The sequence below is a fragment of the Parus major genome, chromosome 2, assembly GCF_001522545.3.
Source record: "Parus major isolate Abel chromosome 2, Parus_major1.1, whole genome shotgun sequence".
NCBI classification, from domain to species: Eukaryota; Metazoa; Chordata; class Aves; order Passeriformes; family Paridae; genus Parus; species Parus major.
In genome coordinates, this window is record NC_031769.1 from 5052444 (window position 1) to 5069054 (window position 16611).

Sequence of the window (16611 nt, forward strand, 5' to 3'; positions counted from 1 at the left end):
GAGGAAGCTCACCACATCACCACTTGGTGATTTTTTGGTGGATGTTGTGACACAAGTTAAACTTTTGAGTCCAGCTCAAGAAAAGGCCAGAGATGCACCTTTGTTCCTGACATATCTGGTTTTGCAAGGCATGGGGATGAACACAAATTCAGAAAATGGCAAGACTACGTGATACATTTCAGTTCCCCCTGCTGCAAGTTCTTTGTCACGGACACCTGACAGACAGAGGCACAAAGAGAGCCAGACTCAACTCAGTCACATGTAAGGTGATCTCTGAGTAAATGCTCATTTCAGCATGCATTTCCTGAAATGTGTGCAAGCCCCAAAGAACTACATCTGCAAGTTTTGTACTGAATTACATTCTCTGTCCATGAAGCCACTGACGATTTGCTGCTACATCTCAAACCTGCCAAAACTGGAATGTGATCATGTGGAAGTCAGAGGATAATGCTGACAGAACTGCTCTGAAGATACTGAGGTACTATCATCGCTGAAGATTTGGGGGATTTCAGCTTCACATACAGCCAGTTACACAATTTCACTTCAGGAAAATGTAAAACAATGAGACTGAAGATTCTTTAAACAGCTGTATTCACTTGCTTGACACAGAGCTACGTGTACAACTCTGGAAGACAGAAACTGTCACAGCAAATAAGGATGAACATCACTCCATTTTATTATTTGACCTTATACTATCACACAGTGTTTTCTGTCAGTACAATATCAACTCACTAAGCATGGGACATATCTGTTACACATAAGCTGTCCCCCTAAATTCCAGTTATGCCAATAAATATGGTGAAGAACCAGGGGATACATCCAAAAGAGCCCAAGCTTTGGTTCTTCTGCTCCTGACACAGATGTCTCGATGATATTTGGTTGAGTTGCACCTTAAACATGCATTTTTCTCCCTGAAAAAGGATGTGGGTTGTAGATGCCTGAAGGGATCCAACATGAATCCCACCTGGATAGTTTCTATGCACTAGACAAAACCAGACTGAACTGTGGGGGAAGTTTTTGCTGCAATTGACTCTTAACATCTATTCTAAAGGAAAACCAGCAGAGATTTGGTAAAAGAGGAAAGCATTGAAAGAATTATTATTTTAGAAATTAATTCACTGCAAGGCACACAACTTTTGATTAAGGTATGAAAATGTATTGGTGAGGAGATTATTTCCTTGTATGTGGTTGTCATTTCTCATCAAAGGCTTTCTGTTTGAACTATTAACAAAGGCTGGATTCAATTATATTACAAATCTAATTTTAAAAGGAACTCCTTATTTTCTTTCTTTTTTTTTTTTTTTCTTTTTTAAAAACATTGTAAAGCAGTGTCCATTTTACTTTTGCGCTTACAGACTCTCAGATCTGCTGGGAAGATCTACATGCTTTTTTTCATGCTGGTCATCTTTCTGGGCTCGTTTTACCTGGTCAATCTGATTCTGGCTGTTGTGGCTATGGCATATGAGGAGCAGAACCAAGCCACTATTGCTGAAACAGAGGAGAAAGAAAGAAAGTTTCGGGAAGCCATGGAGATGTTGAAGAAAGAGCAGGAGGTCAGTGAACTATGTGACATGATTAGCCTTGGGTGACTTGAGCAAATGTTACCTTGGGATTCACGTCCTCTTTATTTTACATTTGTGTGATAACCGAAGTAAGAGTCTGCTTGAAGGCAGTTCAATGTTTATTGTACTGGACAAAGTTATTGCAATTTTTCTTGTTTTGTTTTTATTTTTATGAAAGAAAAGTTATAGTTCTCCCTGTTAGAAGTGGGGCCATTTGGACTTTACTTATGCAGAACTGGACTGGTTTAACCATGCCACGTATACCAGCAGAGAGAATTAATATAGTTTGGCATGTGAGATGTTTTAATGTCAGCAAACTACCTCTGCATTTGAGCACAACCCAGCTGTTTTGGCATCTCAGCCAGAGCCCCAGCTGAACCTCCTTCCACCACCCTTTTAGCACACATTAATTTCCTCACTGTCTTGCTCAACCTGCCGTAAATATCCAGTTGTTTGATAAAGGTATAGATTAACCTCTTTGAAGCACAAATGGCTTTACTCCTGGAAAAGTAAACAGACAGACCTCGGTGCTAAGACCTGAAAATTATGCAAAGGGTATGGATTTAATGTTATGCCATAAATTAAAAAAAACAGGGAAGCCAAATGGTGGATGTAGCCTTATAGCCTTAATAACAGTATTTAATTTGCTTGTGGTTTGTGTGGGGTAGAAAGCTTTTATTAAACAGCAGAAGAGAACATTTTAGGTGCTGTGAACAAGAAGACTGTAAGAAAATTAGTCTGAAATAACACGTAGCACTGTAGTTCAGAGAAATAAATCCTTGAAACACAATATAAACTAATATACATAATTTTCTTTTGGGTACATATGGCTTCAGGGCCTAATCCAAAGCCCATTTAAATCCTTGGAAAGAAAATAGAAAATGCAATTCACTCTTGACAAAGTGCTAGTAGTGGCTTATGAATCATTTAAGTCCTTTTAAAGATCCTCTTTGATAGTTTAAGTAATAGGTAAATGCAATTTAGTCCATATACAGCCACTTTGAACAGAGTAACTCTGCCGTAACCTAAGGGAACAAACTGAGCTCTAACTCATACCTATTTTATAGAAATTTTCATATGTATTGACTCCAGCTGAGCTCTTACTAATAACAGTCAACTTCAGTAGCCCCAACTATAATTAAAGATATTTAAGAATTCCATTTTGAAGGCTTTGATTTCAATTAAGCCCAGTGTACACAACAAAAGAAACATTAAGCCTGGAAAGCATAACGTGTCAAAAAATAAAGTTTCCCCTGAAAATCTGAATTTTTTCCCATTTGTTTATATGCTTTATAATAGTCTTTTCTCCAGCCAGCCATTTCTTATCTTCCCTGTGCCCTGTTCAGTGCAAAGGGTGGACAGTACATGACTCGAGAGCAGCTCTTTGCTTTCTCATCATTTGTTCTGTTGCCTTAGGCCAGCTTGAGCAGACTTCCCAGCTCAGGCAGTCAGAGCCTGCTTGGAAAAGGAAGTGACTAATATCCTCCAAGGTTTTTCAGTGCCTCTTGCCACTGCTCAGACTCCATGTGCTTCAAAAATGCTCCTTTGCATTTGCAATACTCCTGGAGTATTAACCTAGTTTTAAGGGAAGGAAATTCAGGAGTGGAATGATTTGGGTGCGTGGTGTTCACTGATGAAGTTCAGTAATTCTGCAAATCATCCCCTGGCACCTCAAAGCAGGCATTTGGAAGAGGAGGCTCAGGAAAGGGAATTTTGTGGCTGCACCATGGAGCTTTCAGATGTCCTGCTGAGATATCTCTCCCCAGTCAGAGCTACTCAGTTTTAATCTGGTTCTCCAAACCTTGATCAAGATCTTGGTTTTGGCTTTCTCACTGTACCACTAAGTTCTTGCCTCAAGAGCTCTCTTTTGTGTAATCCTCACATCAGGGCTAGTGTGAACTAAGTTTTCCTCCCATCCTTCAGCCACCACATGCCCTTGCCAGGTATGCCTGTTCCCACACTCCTTTCCTGCCCCTGGAGTTGTTGCAGTTGTTGCCCACAGTGCCTGAGGAACAGGACATGTTCCAGCCACAGGAACCCAAACAGAAAGGGCAGACAGGCAGGACATGGGGACATCCTTGAGCTCAGGCTGGATGGAACACTGAGTAAACTGGCAAGGGAGTTGGATGAACTCTAAGCTCCCTTCCAACACAAGCTGTACTGTGATTCTGTGGCCCTCCATGCCTTGAGGAACAATTCAGTCCAAATCCTTTTTCAATATCTGAGAGAGGTATTGAGCACAGGAACAACTCAAGCAATAGGTAAGAAAATGCTAAGAAACAAAAAATTAACTTATTTTGCAGTATGAGTACAGCCTGCTTTGTAGCAACCTACAATATTTTCTAAACCAACAAAATATGACAACAATCAAAAAGGAAAACCAAAACAGTTCAGGCCAGCTTTTATAATGTGCAGTATAAAGGGAGCAGAAATATAATTGATAGGCCTGCTTGGGGACTATCAGTCAATTTATATAATTGGTCTAACACATTCCTAAATCTGAGCTTAACTCCAAAAGACTTGCCGAATCTTTATGAAGAGAAAGCATTTCAGCATAGCAATTAAATCAATTGACTCAAAAAAACCCAAACCAAACCAACCAAAACAGCCTAGACCAGTGTCTGAGCCCTCCTCCTCCCTGCTCTAAGTAAGCAGCTTGCTTATGAAAGATATTTCCCACAGGAATTAAGTTTTGTTGTGCTCTCAGCGTAATAGAGCTACCGCTACTCCTTGAAATACATGATTGATTCTTTACACGGCTGTTAAGTGCCTTCACTTTCCTTGGACTGATGCCTGTGGGAGGAAGGGAGTATTTTGCAGTGGAGAGATGATTGCCTGTTTGATTCTAGTGGCTTACAGACAATAGCACTGAGGATTCATCTGTTTCTCCTGTTCTGGGGAACCAGGAGAGGATTTTTTTTAACAGCTCACTCTCGAGATGTTTCAGCTGGGGGCTCTGCATTGGGCTGGTCTCCAGGCCACTGATGTGGTCACCACCTTGTGCCCAGAGTCCCCTCACTCCTCCTGCCTGTGCTGGGAACGGGGCCCCAGCTCTCCCAGCTCCTACAGATCCTTTCTCCTGGCTGCTCATTTGCTCCCAGAGCTGTGGCTTTGAGCACTCAGGCTTTGGAGCTGGGCTTCTGCAGGGCTCCCAGCAGCTGCTGTGTTATCAGCCTGCTCCTGCAGTGATCCCAGCAGATAGCCAGCACAGCATGGAAGCACAGCACAGCAAAGGCCACCTTATCTCCAGTTAAGCCCGTGGTTCTTTCTTTGCATCTCTGATCGCAGCTGCCTGCGCTGCTGCTCGGGATAAGGGTTTACAGAAATGTGCCAGCTGAGCTGCCCGCTGCTCCTAGCATCCCTCTGTGGCAGGGGAGGGAAAATCCCAGCAGCCAGATGGGCTGCCCTCCTGTCCAGCCCTTCAAGGGGATGAAATCCAGGGGGACTTTAATCTGAGGTTCCCCAGTCTGAGATTTTTCTTTGCCTGGCACCAGAAGTGTTATCCCAGAAATGCGCACACAGGCTGTCCCTTCATGATGTGTCAAATGGTCCACATTAAAAACATCCTTTTATGCAGCCATTCTTAAGTTTTATGATTACTTATCTCCTGAAATTTTTAATATCTCTCCTATACAACTTTAAAATTTAATATGAAAAGCAATTTCTGAGCAGTAAGTAGTTTTCACTGAAATCCTGAAATAATAATATTTATACTTTCTACAATTTCTGATTTAGGCACTTGCCACTAAAGGAATTGATTCAATGTCACTCAGCTCATTGGAAATGTCACCTAAAAGTGCGAAAGAAAGAAGAAATAAGAGAAAGAAAAAGAAATCTTTAGGGACAGATGAATATGGGGAAGACCAAAGGAATCCCAAGTGTGACTACGATGATGGTCAAAGAAGGATGGTAAGCCATGGTCTGAAATATCACTTGTTTCACACTGCACTTTCCAGGCCAGGCTCTGAACAAGGCAATTAAAACCAAAACTTTCAGAAGAAACAGTTATTAAATATTATAACTGATACTAACACAGCAGATACAGCATACAGTCTGTGCTAGAACAGTGGAAGGATACATATTACCACTTTATTTTTTAAATGAATTTTAAATGCCCATTAAACATTTTTACAAACCTGTTTTTTTCAATTTCTTTTTTCCTGTTTATTTTTTTCTTGCTTCAAGATTACCCTTGGTCTGGTTTATTTTCTTCCATTCATATGATTATATCTATCCTATCCCTACTAGAGATAAGAAAAAAATCTTAGTGGAAACCTACAAAGCTTAAAAATAAAAAAGAGGAGGAGAAGAGGAGGACACTTGTCTCTGAGAGCTTTTTAAATATTATACAAAGACATTATTAACATTTTTATATTCTTTTGCTAGTTGCCTCCAAGTCAAAACTTTGTGGCACTTGTTTCTACTTTCTATTGCAGGGAAGAAAAACAGAATGACAGTGTTATTAAATAAGGTTTTATGTAAATGTTCCTGACATGCATGAATATGAATCTGCCCATGCTGTGTGTATCAAGGGATCATAAATAGCTCCAGAGAATTTGTCTTTGTTTAACTGAGGGCAAAGTTTAAATCAGTTTGTTTTGTTGTTTTGAATAGCCATGTAATGGGCTAAGTCCTTTTCTATTTTATTGTCAGTGAATTTAGGGATGCTTGGCAGCCATAAAAAGCTCATAGAAAACATGTAAGTGGTGTAAGTAAATGTGACCAATTAATGACTCCCAAGCTCACAAAATTTACCCAGAGCTGGATTTCTGTAGATGACATGCATTTTTTAATCCAACAGTTTCTGTTGTTGTCTCATTGGTCGAGAGGGTCGCATAACAAATTGCACCTTTTCTAAACCCAGAATTGCTCTTTAGCTTCATTGTGGATGGGTTTCAGGACACCACGTGCCAGAAGCACTGTGGATTGGAGCTGTGCATTTCCAGTTTATTTCTCAGATTAATATTCCTTGTTTTCACTTTTTGCCCCTGGATGTCATATGCATGAGAAGCATGAGAGACACATTTCCAAGCTGATAGTAAATCTTCTCTGCAAGGCTGTGTCTGGCATGGTTGGAGGGAATAAGGCTGAGTCATCATTCAGATGCTATCTGAGCAGCTGGAAGTGTGTTGCCATCAGAAATCAGTCTCAATGACTGTGCCATGGAAACCCAGGCATGGATTTTTGACCAGCTGAAATTTGGTAGCAATCCAAATGGGTTGTTTTTAGTCAGAAAGAGCCTGAGTTTTGTACTCCTCCATGTACCAGTGTCACCAAATAGCATCATTGCATAACTCGGTGGTGTAAGCTACAGCATAGAATGAAATCAGGCTCCATTTGATTTGTCTGGTTTGTGGGTGCTGTGGCAATCTGACCTCTCTTCATAGGTACTTGGCTCATGGGAAAGTTCTGAAACAGCTGGAAATTCTGTACAGGCATAAATTCAAAAATACATTCTGCCTAAATGCTCTTACTCCAGTCATTTCCTCTTTAGAGAGAAGAGAAAGGGATAGACTTGAATTCCTTACACATTTTCTGAAGATCCTTTTCACTCTGCCGGATTTTAGGTGTGTTTAGTCCTTGGCTACATCTTGCTGATGCTCTGGCAGAGTTGCAGTCTCACTAACTGACGTCAGAGTGGATCGTCAAGGCTGATATTTGAGTGAGGGAGACTGCTGTGTACTGAGGTTACCTAGCCCTTAAGCAGCCATGTGCACTGAGATAATCATTTTACAAACTAATAAACCATATCCCTCTCTTCTTGCTCTTGGTTTGTTTTTGTTTTTGTTTTTTTTCTTTTATCACCTTCTTCCGTCGTATTCTGCTTCTTCTTCTTCTTCCCTCTTCTTCTCATTTTCCCTGCAGTTCATTTCCTGCCCTATTTCTTTATCTATTCTTCTCCCACTGCACTGTTCCTTCCCTAGCTGTCATGAAGATGTGTGATAATGCAGTAGATTGGAGCTGGATCCCCTTCCCTGCTCCTGTCTTCCGCTCCTTGTGCTGCCTTCCCAGGTCCTCTGGCACTTGTCCCATGGGGGGGAGTAGAAGCAAAGGAAGTATCACAAGTGAGATGAATGCCACCTTGACCCTTCCTATTTCAGTACATCTTTAATTGTCAAGTGTTAGACAAACACCCAGAGGCTAGGAATGACTGTCCAACCTCTTAACTTTGCGGAGTCTGAATACCTGTAATTAAGTCTCCCTTTCTCTGAAGCGCTTGGTTTAAAATGGAACTTACTGCTCTCCCCCAGGACTTCCTCGCTCCTGAAAACTGTTGCAAAATGTTGTTTCTCTTTCCCCTTTTTCCTTTCTGGGGGTTTCCAGACTCTCCTTGGCATTAGTTATGGTCCCAGTGCAAACTTGGTGAAGCGCAGAACCAGCCACGGAAGCGTTTTCAGTTTCCGACTCCGTGGCAGAGACACTTGCTCCGAGACAGATTTTGCCGATGATGAGATCAGCATCGCTGGGGAAAATGAAAGCCACCGGGGCTCTCTCTTAATTCCAAGATCTGGGAGGCGTCCAAGCGTGCAAAGTCAAGTGAGCCATAGTTCTCACCCTACTACTCCCAACTACACCCAGACGGGCAAAAGGAACAGCTCAGTGGATTGCAATGGTGTGGTTTCCCTGATAGGAGGAGGCACCGGGGCACTCAACCCAGACCCTACTTCTCCTGCAGGGTTACTGCTCCCCCCAGTTATTATGGAAAAGCCTGGGACAGGCGACCTGGTGAGTACTTTATAACTTTTGTATGTGATTCGCGCTCTCGTTTCCTTCTAAATGTTGTTGGAGATTGCTGTAATTTATTTACACCATATGGAGTCTACAGTGAGGAGCCCAGACTCACCATTCCAGGCAGGATGGGAAGACAATGAGTTAATTCACAGAGAAATGTGTGTCTAGTGCCTCATCAGGGAGGCACATTCATGCCTTCTGGTGAGACTTTCTCTTCAAAGCTGTCAGAAAGCAAATACCTAAATCTTGAGCTTGACACAGACTTTCTTTTCTTGAAGGGACGTTTTTAAACTTGATATCTTTTGACTTTTGAATACCTGACATTGTCTGGTGGATAGAAAATGATGGTTTTTAAATTATTCAGTGAGTCTTTCCATCTTGAAACTGTGTTTTCTCTTGCTGTTTGGTCTCTGTTTGCATCTGACCTCTGGTCTTCTCTTGGGCTACTTGAGGAGGCCTGTTCCTTCAGTCCAAAGGTAGTTCCCAGAAGGGTTTAGCATCCAGTTCAAATAATACTCAGGAAATACAAGCAGATCAACAGATTTCAACCCTTTTGCAGATTGCCAGCATCTTTGTTGCAGAGCAACACCATGAGATGATGATTTTGGAAATAGCTGCTACGCAGGCAGAGCACTCTGCACAGGTTGCTAGCTTGAGATAGTTGGAATTTGTCTTTTTCTGTGTAGGTAACCAGCATTGAATATCATCACTCTCAACAGTCTTTAAAATTACGGAGGTCACCATTACAATCAGTGTGGGCAGGATTTATTTCATTTTAGGGATCAAAAATGGATCAGAATAATCTCTCTCCTTAGAAGTGCCTCCTTCTGTTCATTTTAACCACAGGTCTTAGGTTACGTGAGATAAAGACCACTCAGAGTAACAAGGTGCCAAAACCAGGTTACACTGGAAGGGGAAAAAAAGCAAATGTGATTATAACATGTATTAGCCAAGGTATCTCCTAAAGGGAAAGGTGAGTGAGATGGATCCCAGCCGTGGTGTCAGATTATCAGTAAATAGAGAAGGAGTTTTTTTCTCTAGAGCCAAGCAGCTTCATTCCTTTCAGGGTTTGAACTGAATTTTTTTCCTCACCTATCTGGGCATTCCCTGTAGTTCTGCAAATAGGCTCTCACACCACCCATGAGAGAAGGGGCAGTGCTACATGTGGGAAACTGCTTGGTGTGAGAATTATCTGTTTTGTTGACAGTTTTGAGACTGTTGCTCCTTTTTCAGATGTTCACATTTTCCTTCATTTAGGACTTTGGTAATCTTACTTTCACTCTCTGTGGAAAAGGATGACCAGCCTTGAGACAATTCCTTAAACAACTGAGCAACAGAAATGCTGTTTGGAGATAGGGAAGTTTTAATTTGATTTAGCTTTGTGAAAAACAAAACAAAACAAAACAAAACAAAAGTGTGCATTAAAGGAGCTGGGGAAGAAAATTTGTGCATCTGTTTAAAAAAAAAAATTCTGAAACAAAGTCATAGGACCTCAGTAGGTGAGTAGAGGATGTCTGCTTTTTCTCTGTGAGGAAAGCAGCTCTGCAGGCTGCTGAGGCTGTCCCAGCTGTCAGAAAAAGCTTAGCAAAGCACAAGAGCACTCAACCTTTCACAGAAAATATCAGTATTTTACAGGATTGGGTCCTGAGGTGACAGGGAGTCTCTGAGCTCTGCTGGCATTTATTTTCATTTGTCAGCTTCCTGCCTTTTGAAAAAATGGATGTTGAAAATTGAATGGCCGGGGTGGGTGAGCTCACTTGGCGGTTCCCTGGCCATCTAGGAAATAACACCCAGGCACTATAGTAACAGATGCTCATCCAGTGATGCAATGTGAAGGATGTTGTGTCTTCTGCAAAACAGGTTTGGTACCTAATCTATCCAGAAAATGTGAGCTGGAGTTAAAAGCTAATTGGCAAGGGGCCCATTGCTGTACAGATGTATTCGCGACAGGAGTCATAAGCACCAGGCACAAACGTGCAGCCTCAGCTGTGGATCAGGCAGAAGGAAATAGCAAATCTGACCCCTCAGCATGCTTGGAGATAAATCAGCATGTTTCTTGGCTTTGCATTTGATGATTTTCACCTTTTTCATGTTAGAATTTGTAGGTGAATATTTTCTTTGTTAGCAGCTCTGGTTTCTTTTTACAATCTCTTGAAATGATTGGAGAAGGAAGAAGAAAGATGTTGCAGTTACCTCATTAACCTCACTGACCCTGCTGCTGTTATTTATTTTGAACAAGTGTAAGCCCATGGTGGAAAAGGACCCATTTGGGCTATCTGTTTTATCTTTCATGAGCAAGAAATGAAGGACCAGTCCATGAAAATGCATCACTGTAACATGGCTGAAGCCCTGACTTGCAGCTTCCTGAGATGTAACTGGCTTTGCTCATGCAAGTGGAACACCTGGGTAGATGGAGCTGTAAAAAAACACAATTTACATCATTAGATTTTTGAAGAGGCACTTTTTTAGGTCACTTCATGATGCTGAGTAGTATCAGATGAACATAACACAGGCCCATCAGACTGCCACCAAGGGGGGAGATCACTGAATTCTGTTTGGGGGAAAGTTTGGAGGAGCACTCCTGATTTAAAAGACAGAGCAAACCTCAAACAAGATCTGACCATCTCTGGTTTTGCATTTTCAACCTGTAGCCCTTCAGTCACAAACAGTGACTTATCCCATAGTTGCAAATTATTCCAAAGTGGGTCCTACTCAGGTTTCTCCAGGAAAGCAGCCACTATCCACTTTTGAGCATTTTAACCTCACCAGCTTTAGCAGTATCCACCCTGAACAGTTTACCCCAGGCAAAGTGGTTGGGTTGGGACCACAATGAAAACTTCCATGCCTTTGTGCCATTACAACTGCTACCCCCTGTCCCAGCCAAGGGACATTTGCCCATGGGAATGGCTGCAGGTGGCAGCTGAGCTGACATGAAAACATCTATGCAGTTCAGCTGCCCTCTCCCAAGAGAGAAGAGGCTGCAGCAGGTTATCCCACTCTTCAGGCTGGTGACTCAGGGGAGTGACATCCTGGCACTTCGCTGCAGAAAAACATGTAAGATAAAAAAGCCAATTTCAAATGCTCTTCAGATGGCCTTGGCTGCTTGGCACAAATGGATGAGTGGGTTTCCAAGAAAAATCAAGTGTGTTTGCCCTGTGCATCTCCTCTTCCTAATTCCTAAATACAGCTGAGGAAAAAGGGAGGATTTTAGGTTATCTCAATGGATGGTGCTAGAGCCCATCAGTGCCATCAGCTGGGGCAATCTTGATGGCCAGCTTTGCTGACCATGGTCAGCATGGTCCACGCTGAGCAGCACCTGCCAGCCAACTCATCTGCATCAAATTAGCTCTTAAGTGCCATGGGGCTTCAGCCACAGCCTGAGCAAGGACATCCCACCCTGTACAGGGAGCCCATGTGTCTCTGCACACTTTGTGTCCCCGTGCCACAAGAGTTCCCACAAGGAGCGGTGGCAGCATTGTGGGGAGCTGCACAGAGGGCTCACTGCAGTGAGGGCTCCAGCCAGAGAGCCTGCAGAGGGGATAGGAGGAGCAAAGTAGCGCAGTAGGAAAGTGTGGTCTCCAAATACTCTTCACAAAATCAAGTCTGGGTCCAGCAGTCACCACCTGGAGTGTGAGAGCAATAAGTGGTCAAGTCTGAGGGGTGCTGGAAGCTTGTCCTAGGAAACCTATGGCAATTCCTGGACATCTTCTGGGGATGCAGAGGACTCAGTCAGGGCTGTCCTGTTCTCCCACCAGCTTTCTTCAAGTGGTGCAGCTGCTGATTTCACCAGACTTACCCCAGTGTAAATAAGACATAAGCAGGACCTGGTGACTATATTAGAAGTCCTAATTGTTTTTGTCTTGACCTGAAACTGAGAGCTTTGAAATTTTTACACTCTTGCTGGTTGCTGGGTGATATTTTGGCTTTTGCCTTATTTAAAGTCTATATATTATGTAAGTAACTTCAGGGCACACTACAGCCTAAAGGCTCTTCACCTTCCTGCAGTATTTATTTGTAGATTTGCATTGCTCTGTTGTGTCTTGGTGTTTCTTAGTTAAGAGGTTAGAATAACACCTCCCTTCACAAGGTATTGATATGCTTGTGCAGAATTTGATTTAGGTAATGAGCTCTTACCTGGAGCTCAGTTTATCCATGGATTCTGATGAGGCTGAGGGAGATCTCGCCTGTGGCTGTCAAGAACTTCTAGAGGGTTAAGGAACACACAAAACACCATCCCTTCTTGCATCCTAAATCCAGCTGGAGCCTTTCCTGTAACAATGCAGGGAAATCACAAGATTTTTAATTTAACCTGACTTTACAATTGTTCCAGAGGTTGGAAGTGGAAGTGAAATGGATGCAGGACTGAAAGAGTGGTGGTTTCCAAGTGGGCTGTTAGCTGGTGATCCCCACTGCTTTGCTCTCCCTGGGGCATCTCCTCACCAGAGCTTTCCATCAGTGCAGGAGCAGGGCAGGGCAGCCTGAGACATGGTTTTGGGATGGGCAACGGGGCTGGAGTAACCTGGGGATGCCCTGTTGCACACATAACCTTTCCTGAATTTCCTCTTGGTCACACTTATGCTTTCTCTTCTATGCAACTTGAAATGCTGAGCATTGCTAGATTGGCAGGAGGGAAAACATCTGGAGAGTGAGCCCTTGAGAGTGGCCAAGCTGTTTATCAAAGGACTGAAATAAAGATTTAGCAATTTATCTTTCAATTATATCAATTTTTATGATATTATTTTAAAAAGAAAAATGAAAAAAAAGGCCTTGCTTTTTTGTTTCAGCTAAGCATAAAAAATGCTTTTGCTGACCACATTGTTTTGATCCTAAAACCACCCTGAGGTAAAATTTTTCCCTTTCACTACTTGCTTTGCCACAGGACTGGTGAAAAGGGAAAGTGCTAGCAGTTTCCATGTTCAGAAATAAAGGTCAGCAGAATAAGTCATCCAAAAATCTGCCAATAAGTTACGTGGATAAAAGCTACCCAACCTTCTGATGCTGTCACACAGAGTTGTCACCATAGCTCTGGTTTCTGCTCATTTCAAACTTCACTTTTGTACATCCTAAGAGTAAATCACTCAGATTTGCTACAAATATTTCAAATGCTTTAGTTTAAGGTGCATCTCTTTAAATAGTCAAACATCCTGAAAATTAGTTGGTTCCTTTTTAATGCTGTGCTCTATTATGGCCACCTCAAATTTCATTAAATATTTGTGTTGGTGCCTTACTGGGTCCATTGCTCATGATGTGGCCTGCCCACTTCTTCTCCTGCTTGAAAAATTTTGAAGTGTACAAGGAAAATTAAACCTGTCCTGGTTCCCAAAAATGGTCTTTAAAAGTGCTGCTGTGTTTAAGCCCATCTTCACATAATCGTTTTGACATAGTTCAAAACTGTAGGCAATGAGAGGAAAATATCTCTGTTATGCATCCTCATTTACATGTAAATTACTGAATAGTATATTTGTCTCTATAGAATTCAGATAATCCAAAGGAGGAACATTTCCAGTCAATCAGGGGCAACACAAATAATCTTGTCCTGCTGGAGGTGCCTATGTTTAACTCCATTGTGTTTTCTCATCTGGATCCTAGGGAGACTCCTTGCATAACTGTGGGGACTGCTGTTATTTTATGCTTAATTTCTATAGAAATACAAGCACAATGAGCCACTGTGCCTGTGTGTGCTCTCTCAGAGGTGATAATAGCCTTTATGCTGCCTGCTTGTCCAGTTCCCAGAATTGTTTCTGTCTCACAGTGCAAAAGCTGCCAGTTCCTTGTGTGAACATCACCTCTCTCTATTCTAAAACAAATACTAATAATATAAACTCAAACCCACCCACACGTATCTATTCTTTACATAGGACAAAAGCTCATGAATTTCCTTAAGCAGCTTTAATAATTTTAAGTGATTCACCTGGATGGAAACTTTCTTTCCCGGAAAAATTCTTCCTAGTAAGTGTCAAAGTGGCTACGTGATGGATTTACTGCTCTGCTGGCAAATCTTTGCCCAGTGGCATTGCCTGCCACTCACTGTGTCCTGGCTCTAGGAATGAACCTCTGCTGTGTGCCAGGTGCCAGGGACTGGCAGGAAACAGGGGGTTGGTTTAGTTAAATGAATTTAAAAGAAAAACATGAAGTATGAGCCTCTGAAAATTTTTCTTTTGGCTTTCTACCTCTTTGCACTTGGGAGGAAAAGGGAGATTTTGGATAAAGGACTCTTGGGAATGAGGTGGTCTGATGACATATTACTGGTACATGCTATGCCTTAGGTCACATAGGCTGGGAAGATATTAGAGCTTAAAAAGAGTGAAATAATATATAGAGATTTGAAATTTGGGGTTTTCTTATGGTTCATTTTACAGAGGCAAACTTGTGGTTTGGGGTTTTTTTTTCTCTTTTTCTTTGCTTTTCCTTTTTTCTTTTTTTTTTCTCTTTTTCTTTTAATTTATCCTACTTTAAAATTTGTCTCTCTCCTGTTTCTCTTCACCCTGTCTAACTATTTCTTTTTGGTACCATGTACTTGTTATATATTCCAAACTGCTGTGAGTGATTATGCAATTTTGTAGATGCTTTCTTCATTAATAAAACATTTGTTGTTTCATTGGTTTTTATTGGATGTTTTTGAGGTGAAGGAAATCAAGCAAACTAATGCATCAGAAACATCATTCCTGGTATTCCCTGTCTCCTAAGCCAAGGAGAGAATGTTTTCTTGTTGTGCACAAGTACAACTCTCTTTGAAGAGTTTCTGATTAGAACTTTCCTTTTGAGATGACTTTGTCAGTAATTCAATGGACAGTAAGTTGATTCAGTTAAGATATTTTTTAAAAGCACATTTTAGAGGGGAAAACAAAGGCCATTTTGGAGCATTACTGGTTTTCTGGCCCAGCTAATGTTTGAAGTGCTTGCTTTCAAAGTTCTGACTCTTCTCTGGTCTTGCAGTGATTGGTATTTTTAACTGCAGTACTTGAAGTGACCTGGGATCAGCATCCTGGTTAAAATTCTCATTGCCAACCAGTGCCAAGACATCTTTGCCCATTGCTGGGGATATCCCCTGCCCTGAAGAGGTCACAGTCCAGAAAGACAGTTCAGAGAGCTTCAGCACCCTTTTTTTCTTGCTTTTCTCATGGAATTGCCATTCTTGAAGAGCATTTTTAGTAGAGAAATAGTGAAGGGGAGTGGTCCTGGGTCCCTGGGCACAAAGAGCAGAGCTGTGGAGCTGCTGCTTTTGGCACATCTCAGTTGGCATCCCAGGTGCTGATCAGGGTGGTCAGGACCATTTCAGACCCAAGTGATGAGAAGATCCAGAAGACTGAATCTAATTCCTGTAGCTCGTTTGTCTGTGGAGAAACTAAAGCAGCTACTCTGATATCAGAATAAACCAGAGCTTCTCATCTTTGCAGGGATTTCTTCTCATTTCCCGTTTCCTTGAGCTATAAGACATGAGCCATCAGGATCCATCTTTCTACACCTTTCTTTTTACTCAGGGTCTCAGACCTCACAGCCTGGATGCTTGAGGCCCAGGGCAGGGGCTGTTAAACATTTATTTGGGAAAAATGAGGGTCTCAACCAGGAGGTCCGTGAATGATGTTGAACCTGGCTTTCCCAGAATCTTGCACCTCAACCACTTTTCTTTCCACATGTGTGGGATCTAGAGGAGTAAACCAAGTGGGGTTTGTTCTTTATATGAAGTGGGAGCTTGTAATAATAAAAGCCTTAACATCTTACTCCTCTGAGCTGACAATATAAAGTGTTTAATGCAGTGTGTGTCTTCATCTATACTGTATTTCTGTCTGACTTCAGAAACCCAAGCCTACAAAAAGCATAAATCTAATTTAAAATGAAACATTAAACAAAGACAGTTTCGAAGTTCTGTTTTTCTGGTATTTCATTTCTTTGGAAATTTTTTTATGCTTTTCCTTGAGAAACATGAGAACAAGGGTTAGGTTATTTATTTTTTCCTGAGAAAAAGAAGCTAAGTCTCTCCCCTAATTATGGAGCTTCAGAATCCATAACACCAAAGATCACCACAATGACAATATGTTCCTGAGATTTGGCAGTGTTTCAGAACAAGGGAAAACATGTGTTGGGGAGTCAGTTTGCTTGGTATGATATCAGAGGTCTGTAACGGAGCTGTTACCCACGCCCTTTTTCTTTTCTAGCTGTATAATTAAATAGTTAACACATTCAGAAATAATGGATTAATTAATATAATTAAGCAAGCCTTCTTTCACAAGTGAAGAGCATGGGAAAGCAGCACTGCTATTGCTCTGGCATCGTAAGAGTTCCTTTATTTTCACCCACAGTTGACATGAAGGTAAAG

At 41.8% G+C, this 16611-nt stretch overlaps 1 protein-coding gene across 4 annotated transcripts in view; it reads left to right on the plus strand.

Moving 5' to 3' along the window:
- Positions 1 to 16611, plus strand: part of LOC107200857 (sodium channel protein type 5 subunit alpha-like) — a 213502-nt gene that overhangs the window by 91356 nt on the left and 105535 nt on the right. For 3 of the 4 annotated variants that reach the window (XM_033520158.1, XM_033520151.1, XM_033520153.1), the window contains 3 exons: positions 1356 to 1553; positions 5298 to 5471; positions 7887 to 8288. In XM_033520158.1, the coding sequence (XP_033376049.1) occupies positions 1356 to 1553; positions 5298 to 5471; positions 7887 to 8288 (774 nt within the window). The remainder of the gene's footprint in view (positions 1 to 1355; positions 1554 to 5297; positions 5472 to 7886; positions 8289 to 16611) is intronic. The other variant, XM_033520157.1, reaches the window with a different exon arrangement.